Source organism: Glycine max, chromosome 10 (genome assembly GCF_000004515.6).
Source record: "Glycine max cultivar Williams 82 chromosome 10, Glycine_max_v4.0, whole genome shotgun sequence".
Lineage (NCBI taxonomy): Eukaryota > Viridiplantae > Streptophyta > Magnoliopsida > Fabales > Fabaceae > Glycine > Glycine max.
In genome coordinates, this window is record NC_038246.2 from 35,719,469 (window position 1) to 35,742,059 (window position 22,591).

Here is a 22,591-nt window from a genome sequence, read left to right on the forward strand (position 1 = left end):
AAAATACTTCATATAATTGAAACACACACACACACACATATTAAGAAATTGAACTATGTGATCTTGATTCTTCTTTAATTTCCTGTTACAATGCAGGATGGGTACAACTGATGAAGTTGCGAAGCCTTCTAAGAAGGGAACTATTTTTGTTGAAGATCTTCCAGAAGAAGAACAAGTAGTTGTTGCTGTTGTAAGTTTTAACTCTTAATTACACATACACATATGTTACTTGGTAAACTGCAAATAGTTGTGTTTTTAATTTTTATAACAGTGTAGCTCTAAAATCTTATATTTTTTTTTTTCATTATGTTGTCATTTATAAAAGACAGAAGGAAAATAATTTTTTCCTTAGTTTAAAAGTCAATACTTGCCAATAAAAAACTCTTGAATCTAAGAAACAGATTGACAATACTCCCTTTGTCTTCATTTTTGTTGTTATTTCCCTTCACTTTTTTCTTCAATGGACCATCTTGGGAGATGGATGAAAAGCTTGAGCATGTCAAACATTGCATGGTCTATACTTTTGAACTTTGATGTGAGGCCTAACATTGGACATGAAAGTGAGCTTATTGCAGTGGTGTTCATACCTTGTAGTCTGCACTAACTTTTTCTTAGGATTGCGGTTTACTTGATTTAGCTATTCTTTTGAAAGAAAAAAATTATTTTTTTAATTGAATAATATGTTTAAAAAACTTATAATAATTATTTATGCCCCCACCCTCAAAAAGGAAATACCTCAATAGATGTTCCAATGCTTATCTTATAAGCTAAAAAAATAACAGCTTGTGAAAAAAAACACTACTATAAATTACATTTTTAATCACTTAAATGGACCTTTATAGTCTTGTCCATATCATATTTTGTGTTTTGTCCATCAAAGTTTTTTTGATTGGAGATATTATAGTGCTTGACTCATGTGTTCAATGGGTCTAGGTTCTACTTGATCCTCTAAAGATATACGCGATATTGCAGTATGTTTTTGCTTAATAGTTCTATTATTATTATTATTATTTTAGCATTTATGAAACTTGTGGTGTGAAATAAATTACCATAAGAATACATTGTGTTATGCTCAAATTCATTATTTTATTTTATTTATAAAAAAAAGACATTCTAAGACGATTCTCTCAAAAACTGTCTTAGAATCCTTAATTTTTTTAAAAAAACATTATAAGATGATTTTTCATGTATAGATTCTAAGAAGTTTTTTGGAAAAACCGTCTTAGAATCCTCAATATATTTTAATTTATTTTAGAAAAAAACATTCTAAGACGGTTTTTTAAAAAATCGTCTTAGATTGTAGACATTCTAAGACGATTTTTGTTAGAATTTTTAATTCTATTATTATTTTTTTTTTAAAAAAAGACATTCTAAGATCCTTTTTAGTGAAAATCATCTTAGAATGTCACCATTCTAAGACGGTTATTTGCCTGAAAACTGTCATAGAATAATAGTTTTTCTAAGACGGTTTTTAAGAACCGTCGTGGAAAATCTTGATTTTTCACAACGTTACCTTTAAAGACAGTTCAAAATCGTCGTTGAATGTTTTTCTTTTCAGTAATGCAGGTTCCTAACTTAGAATTTATACTTTCCTTTTAACATCTCATGCATTGTGTTACAATTTAACACCTCAGGTTCCTCCTAACTTGGAACCCTATACTTTCCTTTTTAACACCTCACGCATAAATATTTTTCTCAAGGTAAACATCACTCGAGTTATTGTATAATTCACAACTCACAAGATAAGTAATATCACCTCAAGTATTAAGCACACACTTATTCATAACCAAATTTCATGTCCACAATTTTAACATCTCACGACGTCACAATCCACTATCACATGTTTATGTGTATCTAAAAAATAAACACGTGTTCAACTTTGCATTTATACTCAATCTCAATAACAATGTTATAATCTCAAAGCAACATGTTATCACACCTCATGAATCATATACACATCACATAGTATTAATATATACATGGCACAAACATAGACTTTACCTATGAACTATGCAATACACACAATTATGCAATTATTTTTAAAATCATTTTAACTCGTTATGCTTCAAAGTAATTCAACTCGTCGGATTCTCATAGTGGATCCCATCACAATTCTCATCACGCAAAAATTCATCGCCCGTAAAGGGTCTTACAATTATGTGATTGCACACTTCACAACTCACAACTCAATACATACAATATCTTAATACATATGTATCTCACAATTCATAACATATTCAATTTATCACTTACACATAATTTCAATCACAATTTCATGATCCCAATATAACAATTTATCACGATAATCTAGTAAATCTTGTCCAAAACACAAAAAAATATACAAAAATGTTTCTCAGAACATGGGGAGTAAAACCCCTCAAATAATTTCACATTGTCAGACCCTAATTTCGTCCGGGGACTATCATTCATTGATGTTTTGATTCTCACTAGCTGAATTGAGTTGTTCGACACCAGTTATCATGTAAGACGAAAGATCATTCGATGTTTTGGCGAAGAATGCGAAAAATGCCCAAAAGGGAGGGCAAAAGGGTGTTGCTTCAACGATATAGAAGTCGATTATGGTCACAATTCGGTAGTGCCTCGACTTCCTTTTTCTCTTCTTTCTTCTTCTCCTCTCTGATTTCTCTCAATTTCTCTCAATGCTGGACCTTGGAACCTTGGGACCTCTTCCTTCAGCCCTCTCACACCTATTTATAGGAAATGAGTGGACTTGGTTAATCTGCAGCTTACCCAGGCGAGCTGGTTACTTCAACCCTAAGTTATATGGGGGCCCAGGCAAGCCAGAGGCTAGCTTGGGCAAGCCAGGGGTCAGAAAAAGCTTCAAAATGACCCTTTTGCCCTCCCTTTTGGGTATTTTTCGTATTCCTTACCAAAACGTCAAAAAACCTTTCGTATTGCGCGACAATTGGTGTCAAGCAGCTCAATTCGACTAGCAAGAATCAAAACTTTAGCAAATGATAGTTTCCGGATGAAACTAGGGTATGACAATTGCCCTTCTTTACTTATTTTTTATTGGAAATAAAAGGGAAGTAAAGATAAGGACACTAATTTGGTTCAAGCCATCTTGCTATTTGACCGGGCAACTGGCGAAAACCAAGGAAGTGAAACCAAGAAAACATGAGGACATTGAAGTTTTGTAGAGTAGAAGACATCTGAATTTTTTTTTTCAAAGCATAGAAACAGAGGACGTCGAGTCCTATGAAGCATAAAAAAGGACATTAAGTCCTATAAAAGACAAAAGACATTGAAGTCTTTGAAATGTAAATGAAGACATTATAGTCTTTTGAAAGCGTAAATGGCTGAAGACATTGAAGTCTTTTGAAAAGTAAATGAAGACATTGTCGTCTTTTGAAAGTGTAAATGACTGAAGACATTGAAGTCTTTTGAAAAGAAAATGAAGACATTATCGTCTTTTGAGATCGTAAATGACTGAAGACATTAAAGTCTTTTGAAAAGAAAATGAAGACATTATCGTCTTTTGAGATCGTAAATGACTGACGACATTGAAGTCTTTTGAAAAGTAAATGAAGACATTGTTGTCTTTTGAAAGTGTAAAGGGCGGAAGACGTTGATAGTCTCCGCAAGACAACAAAATTTCATAGTCTTGGAAAAGTAAAGACTTTGATAGTCTTTACAAAAGACATTGAAGTCCTTGAAATATAAAGAAGACTGTGAGTCTGTGATAGTCTTGACAAAAGACATTAAAGTCTTCGAAATGTAAAGAAGACTATGATAGTCTTGACAAAGGACATTGAAGTCTTTGAAATATAAAGAAGACTTTGATAGTCTTGACAAAAGACTCTGATAGTCTTGACAAAAGACTCTGATAGTCTTTGAAATGTAAGGAAGATTGTGATAGTCTTGACAAAAGACATTGAAGTCTTTGAAATGTAAAGAAGACTATGATAGTCTTGACAAAAGACATTGAAGTCTTTGAAATGTAAAGAAGACTGTGATAATCTTGACAAATGACTCTGATGGTCTTTGAAACGTAAAGGGCAAAAGACATTGATAGTCTCTGCAAGACAACAGACTTTGATAGTCTTGGAAATGTAAATGATAGAGGACTTTGAGTCCTACGAAAACATAAAGACAGAGGATTTTGAGTCCTATGAAAGATAGAGGCGAGGACTTTGAGTCCTATGAAAGATAAAAATGAGGACTTTGAGCCCTATGAAACAAGCCAATAGGTACTAGTACCAAAGGGCTTAACCTTGTGAGAAAGCAAGAGGTTGACTCTTTGAAAGGGCCTCTCATCCTAAACTCAAAAGATAGGATATTAGTTTTTTTTTTTGGGAAATTGGCATATGAAGAGAAATCTATGCACTTATATCCTAATATGGACATGATTTTTTTGGGATACAGATGCATGCAACCTTCACCTTGAAACACAGTAAATGCAGGCTTTGTGTGCAACAATGCAATGCAATGGAAAATTGTGCAATGTTCATGACATTATTTCCTATTTTTTGTGATTTTGATTTTGATTTCATTTTTTATTTTGTGGAAAACATAGATTGACTGTCTCTTTCTGGAAGATCTGATAATTCATGCAACCTCATTCTATATATTTTTTGCAAATCTGTTCGAGGACTCCCTCAGAGTGTATGTTTTGTTTGATCACTTGAAAATCGGAGTGATGACAATGGAGTCGTTTGACATTTTAACCAATTAATCGAAATATTGCCCTAGGGTTTTCCCCTTTCCTTTTAAAAACTTTGATTATTTTGCACAACAAGAAAATGTAAGGCTTCGAGATCGATCGTGTGCCCCATTCAAGGATGGCAATGAATTGTCACACTTTGGTATGTGACCAAGTGAAACTTTTTTGACAGAGTGATGCCAAGGGTCTGTCGATCCCGTTGAAACTTGATGACATGGGCTGATCACGAAAGAATTTATATAATGAAGCTACCCTTGGATTCGAAAGGAATCCCAAAGAGTTTGCATGAGTGAATAATATCAGGTATATCCCACTATCGCGATTGTCTTTGGGCCTTTTCCCTGAGCTCCTGGTTGAATGAGTTTTCTTCTCAAATATGCAAGTGCGAACCTCAAGGGTTTTTCTTTCTTTTTATATGTTTTTTTTAACAATTACAAGCGTGTGCGGGTTATATCCCAAAATCCCAACTTAAAACAAAAATTAGTCATTCCTTGATCCACATGGGCTTTATTGGACTTGTAACGTGGTCAGGGGAAATAGGGATATGAAAGAAAGGATTAGAGAGGCTTAAAGAGTGTTTGAGGGTTACATTGAGTAGGAACCTTGAGAGCGTTGCTTGTACCTTTGTTCCTTTCAACTCTTGGGTTGGGCTCTACTCCTTTTGTCTTATACATTAATCTTTTGTTGCACTTTTGTGCCTTTCTTGCAAAATTTAGAGATCTTTTGTCTCTCTTTTCTTCACTCGCCTTTGGTGGATTTTATTTTCTTTTTCTTTTCATTGTTTCCCAATTTCATGCATGTGTTCTTTGCATTACTCTTCCCGTCGGTTTAGCGGTGGTTCCCATTCAGGGTTTCTATTTTGCTTTGTCTATTTTTTTTGTTGTTTTTAGAAAACAAATATGCTTTGGCTCGGAGGGGGTAGCAAAGGATAAACTAGTGTTTGGATGTTGAAACATGGTCGTGCATCATTTCAAATCTTGACTTAGATCCTTTTGTAGTTTGGAGTTTGGGACAAAACCTTAATAACACGCCCTTGATTGTTTTTTATTTTATTTTATATCAACCCTAAATTTTGCTTAGGCTGCCCTTTCGGGTTTTCAACCTACCAGGTGAGAACATTTGATCTGCCCCTAGGTTCGCTTAAGGCTCATGCATAGTGCCTCTCATTGCCCCAGTGTAGGGCTTTGAGGTATCCATTGTTGTCTTTTGTCATGACCTTGTAACAAGGAAAAATGAAAGAAATTGTGCAGCTTCTCGAAAATGAATTTTCAAGGACGAGAAATATTTAAAAGATTTTCAATTGATGGATTAAGTCAAATGACTCCTATTCTTCATAACTCACTTTTCTCTCAGAAAGAAAATTTTTAAGAATGAGGTCACATGAATGTTTGTACTTCTTATTTTGATTTAAAAAATAGTCAATCAAACATTCTTTTTCTTCTTTTTTACTTTACTTGTCGTTTATGGAACCCATACCAAACGTATAGAACGAGTAGTATCTGATTGAACAGACTTGGAGATCAACTCAGGAGCGCAAGTCACTTGAGCAAAGAAACCAACGGCTTACATTCACATTCCAGTGAAAGTTAAATAAGCAAAGATATAATTGTGAGAGAATGAGATAAGGACATCAAATTTATCCATATTATCAGCATTGTGACTGTTGTTTACAGTAATGGAATAAACTTGAAAATTCTAATGGGTCATTAGAGACATCTAACAACACCCTTCAAATTTCCCCATGCACAGTGTCGCTTGCCAAGATCAGAATTCACAAGCGATTATCCTCCTCAAATTTTAGCCAGCCTGCATCAATCAGATTTTGCACCTTATGTTTTAGGGTCATACAATGCTCAATGGAATGCCCTGAAACTCCTCCATGATAAGCACATGTTGCGTTTGAGATATATCCTCAGAAAAATAGAGGTTGAGGAACCTTGACTGGGGTTATGGCTACCATTGCATTATTGAGTAGATATGGGAGTAAGTTGGCATATGACACAGGAATTGGGGTGAATTCTACAGGCTTCTTTGCTGGAAAATTCCTTCCTTGGTTGGTGTTTTGGTTTGTGTTAAGGGTGGTGTTTGGTATTGGATGTGCGGCAGGCGAGCCTTGTGGCTGATTTAGGGGTGACCTTTGTGGATGATTGAGTGTTCTTGGTTGATAGGGTGGTGGGTAACGAGAAGGGCTGATATTGGCTGAGTATTAACATTGTTGAGATGGTGGGAAATTTGTCTGTGTGGGAACAATAGTCACATCATGGGTTCCTCCCTCCTTCTTATTCTCTTCATTTTCCCCAGGTTTCCCATCCATCAAAGCAGGATAATCAAATTTACCTCTTTTCAGACCCACTTCGATTCTTTCGCCAATGAAAACTAAATCGACAAAGCTTGAAGGCGTGTAACCTACCAACTTCTCATAGTAGAACCCTGGTAATGTGTCTACTATGATTGTTATCATCTCCCTCTCCATCATTGGGGGAACTACTTGAGCTGCCAGATTCCTCCACCTTTAGGCATATTCTTTGAAAGATTCATATTCTTTCTTGCACATGTTCTGTAGCTGCATTCTATCCGGAGCCATATCAGAATTGTACTGATATTGCCTAATGAAGGCAACCATTAGGTCCCTCTATGAATGGACTCGGGAAGGTTCCAGATTAGTATACCAAGTGACGGCTGCCCCAATAAGACTTTCTTGGAAGAAATGCATCAACAATTTTTCATTTTTTGAGTATGCCCCCATTTTCCTGTTGTACATTTTCAGGTGATTCTTGGGGCAAGTGGTCCCCCTGTACTTATTGAAATCCGACACCTTCAACTTCGGAGGGATAACAAAGTCGAGCACTAGACACAGTTCTACCATGTCAACAAAGGCATAATCTCTGCTTCCTTCAATAGCCTTCAGTCTTTCCTCTATATGATCAAATTTCTCCCTTTCCACTACGACAGGAGGCAGTCTTTCCAACGCAAAATGCAAAGATTGTGGTTGTGGGTGACACTGAGGTCCCCCCAAAGTGTTTGGCAGGGGTATGCTACCAAATGCTTGCCCCTCAGTGGCACATTGAGGTGAGGATCGAATTTGGCTAGAGTGTGGTTTTGGGGTGCTTCATGTGTCTCCCACATAGGTTGAGAGACATGTGCACGAACAGATTGGGTTGTTGGCTCTCAATGAGTATGGGAGTAGAGTTATTGACATTCTCATCGGGAGCGTGTGCAACATTGGGTGCAGGCAAGCCATATGGTGGGAAGGAATGCTTGTTATGAACTTGCACAAAATGGGGGCCACCCATACTTCCTAACACTTCACATCCCTGCCCTACTATATCCGAGATTGGAGGATTTACTTGATTAAGGCCAGATGGGTGAGTCGGGTCCACTTCTATGGCAGTACTTGTGGCAACAACTGTGGCCGCATTGACCTCCATCATTTTTTTTATATTAATCATGGCTTCCATCATTGTGGCCATTTTCTCTTTCATGGCCTCCATGTCGGCTTTCATTTGCTCTGGCACCTCCTCTATTTCACTCATTACTCTAGCTCTAGCACGCATTTGGTAAGGACATCGTAAAGCGTGTTATTTCCTTTTGATAACAATGATTATAGTTCTGATTTCAAGGAAAGAATGCAATGAACAATATAACCAATATAAAAAGCATGGATGTATGTGAATGATGCATTGTTGAAGTATTGCAAATTTTACACAGGATATTTAGTAGGACATAGGGTCGAATCAATTCAGACGACATTGTTTATTACATCTTGTCAGAGTCAAAGTGAAACTGGAAATAAAATATGGACATCAACAGTCCTTAATTTTGTAAATTATTTAGCTCAATCATGTGTTGGCAGTAGACAAAGAAGCTATGTAACTCGATCCATCTTCTGCCCCAACTTTTGCAAGCTGGTTACTTCCATACTTGACCTTGAGTTGATAAACTTTTATTTAAAACATGTGCTTGGTTCAACCCCATAATCCAAGGAATAACAATTTTGATAGCCAATACTTTGACAACATATCATAGAGATGAATGACTAGGGCATACTTATGCTATACATGGAAAATATAATTATGAGATTGACATGAGATGCCCGAAGAACCATCATTTCCTAGTTAACCATGCATTAGGTACCATGTTCACATGATTTTCAATCATTTATTTTTAAGAGAAATGAGTGTATAATCCCAATAGCCATCATCATGGTACCCAACACATGTAACTAAGAATGTGGTGTAAACTTTCATGACTTTCTTTTGTTCTTTTTTGTTTTTGTTTTGTTTTTTGTAGAGAAAAATGCAAGGATCATGTATGAGTGAACATAACATGTGAACTGTGAAAATAGAATGTACGCAGTTCGCAGAACAAAAGCATGCTAAATGAAGATGTATGACAATGCAAGGACTTATGCAAGTGCAAAGCATGAATATGATAAAAGATATGTCCATTACGATGCCATGAAGAGATGCATGATGCAATCAAGGAACAAACCAAAATGAGTTTGCTATGTGCCCCCTAATTTAGGAATCTAATGTAAAGGATCCAAATGTCCACTTCTAGTGATAACTCCCGAGGGTACTTTCGTGTAACTTTACTGGTCTCTAGAGATATCATCTTCTTTGGTAATACATTTTGGCGATAAGGACTATCAGCGACAATGCATCACTAAAAGAGGAAAACTCTATATGAGACTTCACTGTTATCAAGCGAGTCGGAGACCCAGCATGACCACAGATCGACCTCCACTCCTTATGGCTCACATAGACCTAGGTATAGGGCCTAATATCTCAACGTGTGTGCGGGGTGTAGGTGCCATGTGTGCATATAAAAAAAATATTTCTAACTATGAATGTAATAGATAGACAAACACACACCAAATACAACAACATAGCAAAGGTTATATATGAATGTGGACAAAACAAAAGATAAAATGGAAAAGGGAAAATATATAAAGAAGTCATGATAAAAACATTGCACACTGATTGAATGGCCTAACTCTCTAACAAGTCCCCAGTGGAGTCGTCAACTGTTGCAACCTACCATTCGGCGGAAGGGCGAGGCAAGATAAAAGCGTGTCTTCCCAAGAAGAAAATGCGTGTAGTCGCCACCAACGTTTATTCGAGGGAAAATGTTAGAAAAACCAAAATGATTAAGGTCTGTGAGTTTTGAAAATGAGGGTTCGGGAGTTGTTTACGCATAGGGAAGGTATTAGCACCCCACACGCCCGTCACAAGGGACGACAACCTTTAATCGAGTGTGCAAAATATGACTTCAAAATTGTGTATTTTCCCTTTTTTATATTTTTTTTTTATTTTTTGGGGTCGACAAGGGTGTTGTCCTTACTCCTACGTATCCTCAAGTGAGATGAGGAATTCAAACCTACGTAGTTCTTTAAGTCTGAAAGTTTGTGTATTACATTGATTTTATGTTTTTTTTGAAAGATTGATTTTAATTATGAACAAAAGTCATTTAAGGTGTTAGACCTTAAAACAATGTTTTAAAAATTTGAAAAGGCAGAGAGAATCGTTAAGGCGTTGGACCTTGAAATGACCTCAAGTGATGTTTGATGAAAAGTGGAGAGAATCGTTAAGGCGTTGGACCTTGAAACGACCTCAAGTGATGTTTGATGAAAAGTGGAGAGAATCATTAAGGCGTTGGACCTTGAAACGACCTCAAGTGATGTTTGATGAAAAGTGGAGAGAATTGTTAAGGCGTTAGACCTTGAAACGATCTCAAGTGATATTTGATGAAATGAAGAAGTTTATGAGTTGGTTTTATTTTGGTTTGGCTTATTAACCTTCAATCCTTCTTTAAAGATAACTTGCAACACTAATGATCGGTTAAAACTTACTTTACAAGAAGAAAATGAGATTACTGATGATAGAAGAAGGAGATGAAGATGCACAAAACAAGAAAGAGGACCCCTAAGGGTGCATAGATCGCATTCAAATCCTTAAAACGAAAACTAACCGTATGACGAACGAAGAACACCGAAGAACGATGTAGAAGTCGATTACGATCGTAATTCGGTCTCGACTTCGTTTTTCTCTTCTTTCTTCTTCTCCTCTCTGATTTCTCTCAATGTTGGACCTTGGAACCTTGGGAGCTCTTCCTTCAGCCCCCTCCCCCCCCCCCCCCACACCTATTTATAGGAAATAAGGGGACTTGGTTGATCTGTAGCTCGCCCAGGCGAGCTGTTGCTTCAACCTGAAGTAACCTTGCTTGCCCAGGCGAGCTGGTTACTTCACCTCTAAGTTATTTGGGGGCCCAGGGGAGCCAGGGGTTTGAAAAAGCTTCAAAATGACCCTTTTGCCCTCCCTTTTGGGTATTTTCTGCATTCCTTACCGAAACATCGAAAAACCTTTTGTATTGCACAGAAATTGGTGTCAAGCTGCTTAATTCGGCTAGCAAGAATAAAAAAAATTAGCAAATGATAGTTCCCAAACGAAATTAGGGTATGACAGTTATATGCCTTTGAGCTTTGCAAATCTGGTGTTTGCAGGCGAAAGAATTGAAGTGGGCTTAAGAAGGGGAAAATTCGATTACGCCGCTTCAACGAGTACAAGCAATAGGCAGTCTAGAACGGGTAGAGCTAAGAAGAAGGAGGGAGACGCTCATGTCGTAACTTCAGCTCCCACATGGCCAAAATCCCAACAAACCCCTCACAACCCCACTTACCCATATTCCCCGCATCAGTGCAATTATTCAGCCAACATCGAAACACTTCCCAATCCGGTGCCTATTCAACAAAGATTTCCCACTCAACCACAAAGGCCTCCCTGACAAAATCCATTTCCCGTACAGCCTCAACCTACTAGAAACACCAATCCCAACACAAACACAAACCCGAGGAGGAATTTCCCAGAAAGAAAGCCCTCGGGGTTCACCCCGATACCGATGCCTTATGCCAACCTACTACCATCTTTGCTCAACAACCAAATGGTTTTGGTGAGCCCCAGGAAGGTCTATCAATCTATTTTTCCCCGATGGTACAATCCCAACGCAACATGCGCCTATCACGGTGGTGTTCTGGGGCATTCCATAGAGCAGTGTGTGGCCTTCAAGCACAAAGTACAAAGCTTGATTAATGTGGGATGGTTGACATTTCAAGAGTACAGCCCGAATGTGAGGACCAATCCACTCGCCAGTCATGGAGGCTCAACGGATAATGCAGTGGAAGAATGGGAACCTCGGGGGCTGAAGAAGACATGGGACGTGTCAACCTCTAGAAGGTTCATTTTGGAAGCATTGTGCAAGGCTGGTATGATTCGCCTTGATGGTGATAAACGAGATTTCTATTTAATGCATCCGGGGGCATCGCACGATGTGGAGACATGCCCAATGGCGGAAGAGTTGCTATAGGGAATGATGAACAGGGGCCAGATTGAAGTCTGTTGTGCGAAGAAAGTGGAGGGAGATGTATGCATGTAGTCAGATGATAAAAACCCAAGTAAGCCCAAGCCTTTGGTGATCCACTTCACCAGGGACGTCACCACTCAGGGGCCTTGAGGTTTCTAGCCCTTTACAGCTAAGAAGCCTGCACCCTTCCCTTACAAAAGTGATAAGGCGGTGCCATGGAAGTACGCCGCACAAGGGCCCGACGGAAGGAAGAACGCGCCCATCATACATGTTAAGGATGATCTAACCTCCGCTAAAGCTACAAATATATATGGTATGAATGGCATGACTCGTAGTGGATGGATCTTTGCAGCGTTCGTAGTGGAAGGCAAAGGCAAATATAAACGAGAAAGATAGGGTGGGCCAGACCTCGAATGACGAGGTCCCGATTGGAAAGATTGCAGAGGAAGGGGATGACTTCAGCAAGAAGGGAATATCAGCTGAGGAGGTGACCGAGTTCCCAAGGATCATCCAACAAAGTGAGTTCAAGGTGATTGAACAACTAAACAAAACCCCAGCTAGGATTTCTCTGTTGGGGCTGCTTATGAACTCCGAGCCTCATCGGGCATTGTTGGTCAAGATTTTGAATGAAACCCATGTAGCACAAGACATATCCGTGGAGGGTTTCAGGGGTATAGTCAATAACATCATGACCAACAATTACCTCACTTTCGCCAACAAAGAGATACCCATTGAAGGTAGGGGACACAACAAAGCCTTGTACGTGTCTGTCAAATGTTTGGACCACATAGTGGCCAAAGTGCTCATCGACAATGGCTCTTCCTTCAATGTCATGCCCAAAGCTACTTTGGATAAGCTGCCTTTTAACGCGTCGCACCTGAGGCCGAGCTCTATGGTGGTGTGGGCTTTCAATGGCAGTTGCCGGGATGTAAGGGGAGAGATCGATCTCCCAATTCAAATCGGGCCTCATGTGTGTCAAATTACCTTCCAAGTAATGGATATAAATCCATCCTACAACTGGTTATTAGGCCGACCTTGGATTCATTCGGTTGGGGTGGTCCCGTCAGTGCTGCACCAGAAGTTAAAATTTATGGTGGAGTGGTAGTTGATTATAGTATCAGGAAAGAAAGATATACTTGTAAGTTGTTCATTTCCTACGCCTTATGTTGAGGCTGTAGAGGAGTCGTTGGAAACATCCTTCCAGGCGCTGGAAGTTATGAGCAATGCTTATGTGGAGTCTTCTCTGGTGCAGCCACGCTTATCTGGTGTTGCTTTGATGGTGGCTCGGGCCATGTTGGGGCACAAATATGAGCCCGGAATGGGTTTAGGCCGAAACGGGGATGGCACGGCCAGCTTGGTGGAGTTCACTTAGAATCGAGGAAGGTTCAAGTTGGGTTACGAGCCTACGTCTGCCAACAAGAGGAGAATCGCCTTAGAAAGGAAGGAGAGATGCTCGGCTCAGCCACAAGGGCTATAAGTGGAAAGAGTCCCCTTTTGTCACATCGATGAAAGCTTTGTCAGTGCAGGGTGGATCTGTGAGGGTCAGGTTGCCGTGATAAACAAAGAAACCCCTTAAGACTGACCAATTTGGGTGCGACTGTGTCCTCCAAACTTTGGATTGAGGAATTGGAAAATCATCGAACGACCCGAGATTTCCATGACAAATTCAATGTAATCCTATAGTTCCAACCCTATTGTTGGGCCTAGGCTTTAGGGTCTGCTCTTTTGTTAAGCATGCTTTTTTTATAAAAAAAAATGTTCCGTTGATTTTAATATAAAGACCTCCTTTATTGATATGATCCATCTCCCACTTTCACTCATTTCATTTTTTCTGCATATTTATTCTTGTTGTGAATAAATGAGTTACCGCATATCCGAGGTTTTGTCCTGTAAGGGTAACGATATCGAGGACCCTGATGTTCAATGGTGAAGCAGATAGGGGAAGAGGATGAAGATTAGGGACTTCCCCCAGATTTGAGGAGGATGGTCGAGCAAGAAGAAAGGGAAGTGAAGCCACATCGAGAGGAAACAAAAGTTGTGAACTTAGGTGTTGTCGAAGAAATAAAGGAAGTCAAGGTCAACACTTGCATGTCCGCAAACTTCTGAGATGAATTGGTGGCTCTATTGCGAGACTACCAAGATATCTTTGCTTGGTCCTACTAGGATATGCCTGGCTTGAGCTTGGTCATCATACATCACAGACTACCTCTAAATCCTGAGTGTTCTCTGGTAAAGCAAAAACTAAGGAGAAAGAAGCCCGAGATGTCCCTGAAAATAAAGGAAGAAGTGAAGAAGCAGTTCGACACTGGTTTCTTGGCGGTGGCTCGGTACCCGGAATGGGTTGTCAATGTCGTGCTGATTCCTAAAAAGGATGGAAAAGTGTGAGTGTGCATGGACTATCAGGATCTAAACCAAGCCAGTCCAAAGGATAACTTTCTTTTGTCGCACATCGACATCCTTGTAGATAACACGACCAATTTTGCCCTGTTTTCTTTCATGGATCGATTCTCAGGCTATAATCAGATAAAGATGGCACCAGAGGATATGGAAAAGACAACTTTTGTCACCCTATGGGGAACTTTATGCTACAAGGTGATGTCCTTTGGGCTCAAGAACGTTGGGGTAACTTACCAGCGGGCCATGGTAACGCTATTCCACGACATGATGCATAAAGAGATCGAGGTCTACGTGGATTACATAATCACTAAATCAAGGATCGAGGAGGAATACCTTATCAATTTGCAGAAGTTGTTCGAGCGGCTGCATAAATACCGATTAAGGTTGAATCCTGCAAAGTGCACTTTCGGGGTCAAATCCAGAAAGTTGTTTGGTTTTGTCGTGAGTCAAAAAGGAATAGAGGTAGACCCGGACAAGGTAAGGGCAATCCTTGAAATGCCCGAACCATGCACTGAGAAGCAGGTCTGAGGTTTCCTGGTAAGGTTGAACTACATAGCAAGGTTCATATCACAGCTGACCGCCACTTGCGAGCCTTTTTTCAAGTTATTGCGTAAGAATCACTCCATCCAATGGGACGATGATTGTCAAGTGGCGTTCGAAAAGATTAAACAATGCCTCATGAATCCTCATGTTCTTGTGCCACTAGTGCCCGGAAGATCCCTTATCCTGTACATGACTGTGTTAGATGAGTCAATGGGGGGTGTGCTGGGACAGTATGACGAGTCCGGAAAAAAGGAACGGGTTGTCTATTACTTGAGCAAGAAGTTCATGGCATGTGAGATGAACTACTCTTTGCTAGAGAGAACGTGTTGTGCTTTGGTATGGGCAGCTCACCGTTTGAGGCAGTACATGTTGAATTACACTACTTGGTTGGTATCCAAAATGGATCCGTCAAGTACATCTTTGAAAAGCCCGCTCTCATTGGACGGATAGCTCGGTGGAAATTTCTATTGTAGGAGTTTGATATTGTCTATGTCACTTAGAAGGCAATAAAGGGGAGTGTCTTGGCAGATTACCTAGCTCAACAGCCCATCAATGGCTATCAGCCTATGCATCCAGAATTCCCTGATGAGGACATCATGGACTTGTTTGAGGAGGAAGTAGAGGATGAAGACAGGGACAAGTGGATCGTGTGGTTTGACGGCGCGTCTAATGCACTAGGCCATGGAGTTGGGGCAGTATCAGTTTCCCCGGATGAACAATATATACCTTTCACAGCTAGGTTGGGTTTTGACTGCACAAACAACATAGTTGAGTATGAGGCGTGTGCCCTTGGGATCCAAGCGGCGATCGACTTCAAGGTCAAGTTGCTCAAGGTATACGGGGACTCGACATTGGTAATTCATCAATTGAAGGGTGAATGGGAGACTAGAGACCATAAATTGGTGCCTTATCAGGCTTACATCATGAAGTTGATAGAATTCTTTGATGACATATCTTTCATCACATTCCTAGATAGGAAAATTAGATGGCCGATGCCCATGCCACTTTAGCGTCAATGTTCCAACTAAGCCCGCACAAAGATTTGTTGTACATCGAATTCAGATGTCGTGGTAAGCCTGCACATTGCTGTTTAATAGAAGAAGAAAAGGATGGTAAGCCTTGGTACTTTGTTATAAAACGATACATCGAAGACAAGCAATACCCGCCTGAGGCCTCTGACAACGACAAGAGGACGTTGCAAAGGTTGGCGGCCGGTTTCTTCCTGAGTGGGAATATCTTATACAAGAGGAACCATGACATGGTACTGCTTCAATGTGTGAATGCAAGAGAGGCTGAGCAAATACTGATAGAGGTGCATGAATGATCCTTTGGAACGCATGCCAATGGACATGCCATGGCCCGAAAAATTCTGAGAATGTGGTATTACTGCCTCACTATGGAAAGTGATTGTTGCATTCATGTGAGGAAATACCATAAGTGCTAGGCCTTCGCTAATAATGTTAATGTCCTACCCGTACCATTGAGCGTCTTGGCAGCACCTTGGCCATTCTCTATGTGGGGCATAGACGTGATCGGAGCCATCGAGCCTAAGGCTTCAAACGTACATCTCTTCATCTTAGTTGCCATTGACTACTTCACCAAATGGGTTGAAGCAGCTTTATACGCTAGTGTGACTAGGAATGTGGTGACTAGATTCATCAAAAAAGAGATAATTTTCCAATATAGGTTGCCCAAGTAAATCATCATCGATAATGCCACCAATATGAACAACAAGATGATGAAGGAAATGTGTGAGGATTTCAAAATCCAACATCATAATTCCACGCCTTATCGGCCAAAGATGAATGGGGCAGTTGAGGCTGCCAATAAAAATATCAAGAAAATAGTTTAGAAGATGACCGTGTCATACAAGGATTGGCACGAGATGCTCCCATTTGCATTGCATGGTTATCGAAATTCTGTACACACATCTACTGGGGAAACCCCTTTCTCTTTGGTGTACGGGATAGAGGTTGGGCTCCCGTTTGAGGTGGAGGTTCCTTCTTTGAGAATCCTAGCGGAGTCGGGGTTGGAAGAATCAGAATGGGCCCAAGCACGCTATGATCAATTGAATCTTATCGAGGGTAAGAGATTGGCCGCCATGAGCCATGAGCGCCTGTATCAAAGCAGAGTAAAGAATGCTTTTGACAAGAGGGTGCGCCCACACAAGTTCAGCGAGGGGGACCCTGTTCTAAAGAAATTGTTGCAAGCTCAAAAGGACCATAGAGGGAAATTGGCCCCGAATTATGAAGGATCGTTTGTCATGAAGAAGGCATTCTCAGGAGGGGCATTGCTGCTTATGAACATGGATGACAAAGAGCTACCTTCGCCTCTGAATTCCGATATCATCAAGCGGTATTATGCATAACACCTAGGGCAATTAAAGGGCTCAACATCTGGCCATCCCCAAGGACTCATTTGAATCTCCAAGTCATTGAAAGTTTTTGTAAACCATAATCGTAGCATTAATAAATATGGATTAATGATTTACATCTCTTCCTTCAGTGTTGTGTCATTTACATTTTTACTGTCTTTAAGAACATACACTCTCCTTCTTGCTCACTTATTCCAGAGCTATTCGGCTCGTTCAGCAGGGGTGCCGTAAGCGTTTAAGTAAAATTGAACACGATAACACTTGTTTAGTTATTACACTTAACGTTCGATCATAAACATGCATGCATCTGCATCTTATCATCAAGGGACCCTGCAAATCGAAAAATGAACGAAGAGTCATTTTGGGTGATGGTCAACACCACACCGATTTGGGTAAGCACTAGGGGCAAGTGAAAGGTAATACAAGCATCTTCACATTTTTTGAATGATGACACTTTCTTTGTCCAAGCTTAGGGGCAGGTACGAATAGGTGCTAGGCCCATGATCGATCGATCACCGCCCCACGTTCGGCTAAAGACATAAAGAAGCGCTCCTAGGAGGCAGCCTAGTACCTCTAACTTTACTCTTTAATTTCATGTTTCATACTTGTTCATTTTATTCGCCTAAGTTTATATTCAATTATAGGGTTTTAAGAGAGAAATATATATAAGCAATGAATAACACAACTTTGCAAAGAATTTTTTGCAAAAAAAAAAAAAGAATGAATATATATATATATATTAGCTCGCCTAGGCGAGCATGATTGTCGAAAAAGCATAAAAAGGGGAGGGGTGAAGCCATTTTCACCCTATTGGCAACAACCTCAAGCTTCCTTTGTGCACCTTTTGTTTCATTTTTTTCTCATTTCTTTCATCTCACACAATTACGTTCCATTTCCATCCAATTTTACCTTTTCCTTGTGGTGTTTTATTTATTATTTTCTTTGTAATGTTTGTGAGATAAATTATTTGTGAATCCATGACTTGAATGCTTTGGTTAGGGGCTGCAATGGATGGACCTAGGCCTATCCTTGATCCTATTGTAGATTTGCATGTCACGTTATTCTCCATTCCTCTTTTTACATGCTTAAACATGTGCCCACCAACCGTTTGATAAAATGCCGCAATGACCATTCCATGTGTTATTTTGGAATTTGAATGTGAAATAAGCTTTATGCATGTCCAGCCATCATTTAGAATGTATGAGCAACTTAGATTGATAGATTAAAATGCCAAGAGTATGAGCCAGACTTGGAAATCTAGACTTTGTTTTAAATGCAAAATACATGAATTACATAAACATGTAAAATTGATTGGGTGGAATTAATCTAATTATTAAGCTTGCTACACTATGATGGGCACATTGCATCTAAGTAGTTGTAGAATGTTTTTCAAAAAAATATTAATACGCACTGGTGTGTGATTTGTTTTATTAGTTGCACGGTAACACTTGCAATTAGCAAAAAACACACACCACCCAAAATTGGTTGACTTCTTGCTTGCTTAAGATAAATGAAATAATGGTTGTGCGTTTTGTGCAAACTAACTTTTTATGGATGTGTCTTTGCAGGAAATGGCTCCAAAAAAGATTCTCTCTAAGAGGGCAAGGAAGGGTGCCGCAGAAGAAGGATCCAGTGCAACTCCACAAGCAGACATAGAATTTGACGAACACCGTTTCCGAAGTGAGGAACATCAATGCCATTTTGAAGCGATCAAGGGTTAGTCTTTCCTCAAAGAGAGATGGGTCCAACTAAGAGAGAGGGAATACATGAAGTTCCAGGAGGAAGTTGCCAGGCGGCAATGGACTCAACTCACAGGGCCCATGGCTGAATATGACTCAAAAATAGTCATGGAATTCTACGCGAATGCATGGCCCACAGAGGAAGGAGTCAGGGATAAGAACTCCTGGGTATGGGGCCAATGGGTCCCCTATGATGAAGATGCCATCAATCAGTTCTTGGGGCATCCGTTGGTCCTGGAGGAGGGGCAGCGTTGCGAGTTCAGTGAAAGAAGGAGCTAGGCTTCGGGATTTGATGAGGAGGCCATAGGCCAACTGATGTGTATTCAGAGATAGGACTTTGCACGAAGCGTGAAGGGAAGCCGGGTGCGGATCATGCGCACTAGCATGACCACCTTGACAGAGAACTGGATGACACTGCTCCTCAGCAACATCCTTCCCAACGATCATAATTCTGATCTCCCGTTGCCAAAATGTCGGCTAGTCTACGCTATCTTGACCCAGGTCAGTATTCATGTGGCTCACCACCACCACCTCTACAACAGCCACCATCTCTAGAGTCCATCGCAGCTCACATGCAGCATTTGGCTGACCAGCAAGCGGCCAACCATAGGGGCCATGTGCAGTTGAATGAGAGCTTTTATCAATATACCCTGCATCAACAGCGCCAGGACCCCAGTCCTTACCCATGGCCTACTCCTGAGCAGTTCAAGGCCACAGTTGCATGGCCTGGAGACAGGCCCAGATTTCAGGTAGGGGCAGGGCTCACAGAGGCCCCAGGAGATGAAGATGAAGCTTAGGAAGACGATGACATGGCCGATGTGATGGACTTCTTCCATTGAGGAGACTAAGCCGCTTGACCATGATCTCTTAAAATTGTGAACTTGTCTTTATTTTATTTATCACTTTCAGTATTTTGTTTGTTATTTCATTTTGATGGAACTTGTCTTTATTTTATCACTTCCAGTATGTTGTCATGTTATTTCATTGTGATGGTTTGTTTGAAACAAGAAAAAACTAAACAAAAAGGATTTGTGTATGGTTTCTTTTCTTTCATGCGCCCTTTGTCCCTTTAATAAGTGCAGTCTCAGGTTACAACTTTGCCTAGGATTCAAACTTTTTTATAAAAAAAAAAACCTAAAACTGACATGCTTTTAAAAAAAGAAATAGTCGCCAGTTTTCTTTGGAAAGTTTGTGGATCAAAACACGAAGGTTTTTTTGAAAAAAAGAAATGTGCACCTAGAGGGTGAAAACAACGAAAGACTTTCCCGAATGCCAAAATGGACTCGGATGTTTTGTATGACTTGATAAAAGAGCAATCGTTGAAACACTGGTTTGGCCTGAATGTGGAAACGAACCCTAAGCCTTAGTGTTTGTGTGGCCACAAAGCCTTATATTTGAGTGTCCGCATGGATGTGTGCTATGATTGATTTTGCATGAATTTATAATTATCATAATATGTGTTTCATGGAAATGATTTGGGCATTCCCTTTTTTCTGAGCCATTGGCCAAACAGATGTCTCAATATACATTATGTTCTTCCATTTGCAAGCCTTTTGAGCCAAACATCGACTTTTTGCCATCACCTTGACCTAGGATGGAAGTTTCTAGCCTTACCCTAGGATGAGAGAGTAGGGGGGTCTTCCAAGCGAAGCTTCTATTATCTTTGGTTAGAGGTGTTTGTCAAAACAAAACATAAAAAAGCAAAGAAAAACACAGAACAAAAACAACAAAGAAAGAAAGCAAAAGAAAAAGAAAAAAAAATCAATTAATCAAAGATAGAAGAAGAGCAAAGGAAAATAGAAAAGAAAAACAAGTTCTTTGGACTAGACGATGTCTGAACAATGTGCATAAATGTCGAAAAGAAAAAAAAAGAGCAATAGTAACTTGATTAAGACACGGGGGGTGTAAAGTGATCACCTGCTTTAGTTACTAGCCAAATCTTTATGTCTGCTCTCCTGTTCCACACCAAACAAAAGAGAAAGGGAAAAAGGAAAAGGAAAGGCCAGAACGACCAAAGCCAAAATTTCCTACAAAATTCGACCTTATAAAGTCCTATTGATCCATGATGATTATGCATATTATCTTTGATTTGATGGGAAATGACTTGCAAAGTCAATTTATGACATATATGTGCTTTGGAATTGAGATGAAACACTTGCTTGTGTGAAACTTTATACACCTTGAGCAGTTTTCCTCTATTCGGTTGGACCTAGTGTTTCTTCTAATGTTATCTTAGAAACGAAATGCTAATGTCTTAAATCTCATTTTTGGTTATGAGAAATTCTATTTGCATGCTTTCATTCCCCATTAGTCACATTGTTTTTTTTTATAAAAAAAAAATGTATGTTGTTTTGATCGATTTGGGGGTTTGTCTCTTTACCAAGCGTGTTTGCATTTTAGTGAAAGGTTTCAAAGACTTCAATGTGGTTCTTTACATTTGAAAGACTTCAATGTCTTTTGTCAAGACTTCAATGTCTTCTTTACATTTCAAAGACTTAAATGTCTTTTGTCAAGACTTCAATGTCTTCTTTACATTTCAAAGACTTCAATGTCTTTTGTCAAGACTTTAATGTCTTCTTTATATTTCAAAGACCTCAATGTCTTTTGTCAAGACTTCAATGTCTTTTGCCAAGACTTCAATGTCTTTTTTACATTTTCAAAGACTTCAATGTCTTTTGTCAAGACTTCAATGTCTTCTATTAAGACTTTAATGTCTTCTTCACATTTCAAGACTTCAATGTCTTCTCTACATTTCAAGACTTCAATGTCTTCTCTACATTTCAAGACTTCAATGTCTTGTGTCTTTACATTTCAAGACCTCAATGTCTTTTGTCTTACAGAGACTTCAATGTCTTATATCTTTACATTTCAAGACTTCAATGTCTTCATTACATTTCAAGACTTCAAAGTCTTTTGTTTGGTACTCTTGATACTTCATACATTTATTCTTTTGACAGGTTTCACTGCTTTGGTTTTCGCCAGTTGCCGGTTAGATAGCAAGATCGCTTAGATGAAATTAGTGTCCTTATCTTTACTTACCTTTTCATTTTCAATAAAAGATAAGTAAAGAGGGGCAACTACCAGACCCTAATTTCGTTCGGGGACTATCATTCATTGATGTTTTGATTCTTGCTAGCCGAATTGAGTTGTTCGACACCAGTTACCGCGTAAGATGAAAGATCATTCGACGTTTTGGTGAAGAATGCAAAAAATACCCAAAAAGGAGGGCAAAAGGGTCATTTTTAGCTTTTTTCTGGACCCTGGCTAGCCTCTAGCTTGCTTGGGCCCCCAAATATCTTAGGGGTGAAGTAACCAGCTCGCTTGGGTGAGCAAGGTTACTTCAGGTTGAAGCAACAACTTGCCTAGGTGAGCTACCAAAGTCCCAAACCCCCTCATTTCCTATAAGTAGCCGTGAGGGGGGGGGGGGGGGCTGAAGAAAGGGTCAGCTTTCAAACATTGAGAGGTTTCAGTGAAAATCAGAGAGAAGGAGAAGAA

The 22,591-nt window shown here is 39.6% G+C and overlaps 1 protein-coding gene across 1 annotated transcript; it reads left to right on the forward strand.

Moving 5' to 3' along the window:
* The first annotated feature begins 15,172 nt into the window (after positions 1–15,172).
* LOC102667081 (uncharacterized) lies at positions 15,173–15,993 on the forward strand. The gene is made up of 2 exons (XM_006590072.1): positions 15,173–15,373; positions 15,484–15,993. Exons 1-2 carry the CDS (start codon positions 15,173–15,175, stop codon positions 15,991–15,993), a joined length of 711 nt encoding a protein of 236 aa, XP_006590135.1.
* The last annotated feature ends 6,598 nt before the right edge of the window (positions 15,994–22,591 follow it).

Coding starts and splice junctions, on each gene's coding strand:
- LOC102667081 (XM_006590072.1), top strand. CDS start 15,173: ATGACTGTGTTAGATGAGTCAATGGGGGGTGTGCTGGGACAGTATGAC. Junction 15,374..15,483: donor TGAATTACACTACTTGGTTG/GTATCCAAAATG, acceptor TATGTCACTTAG/AAGGCAATAAAGGGGAGTGT.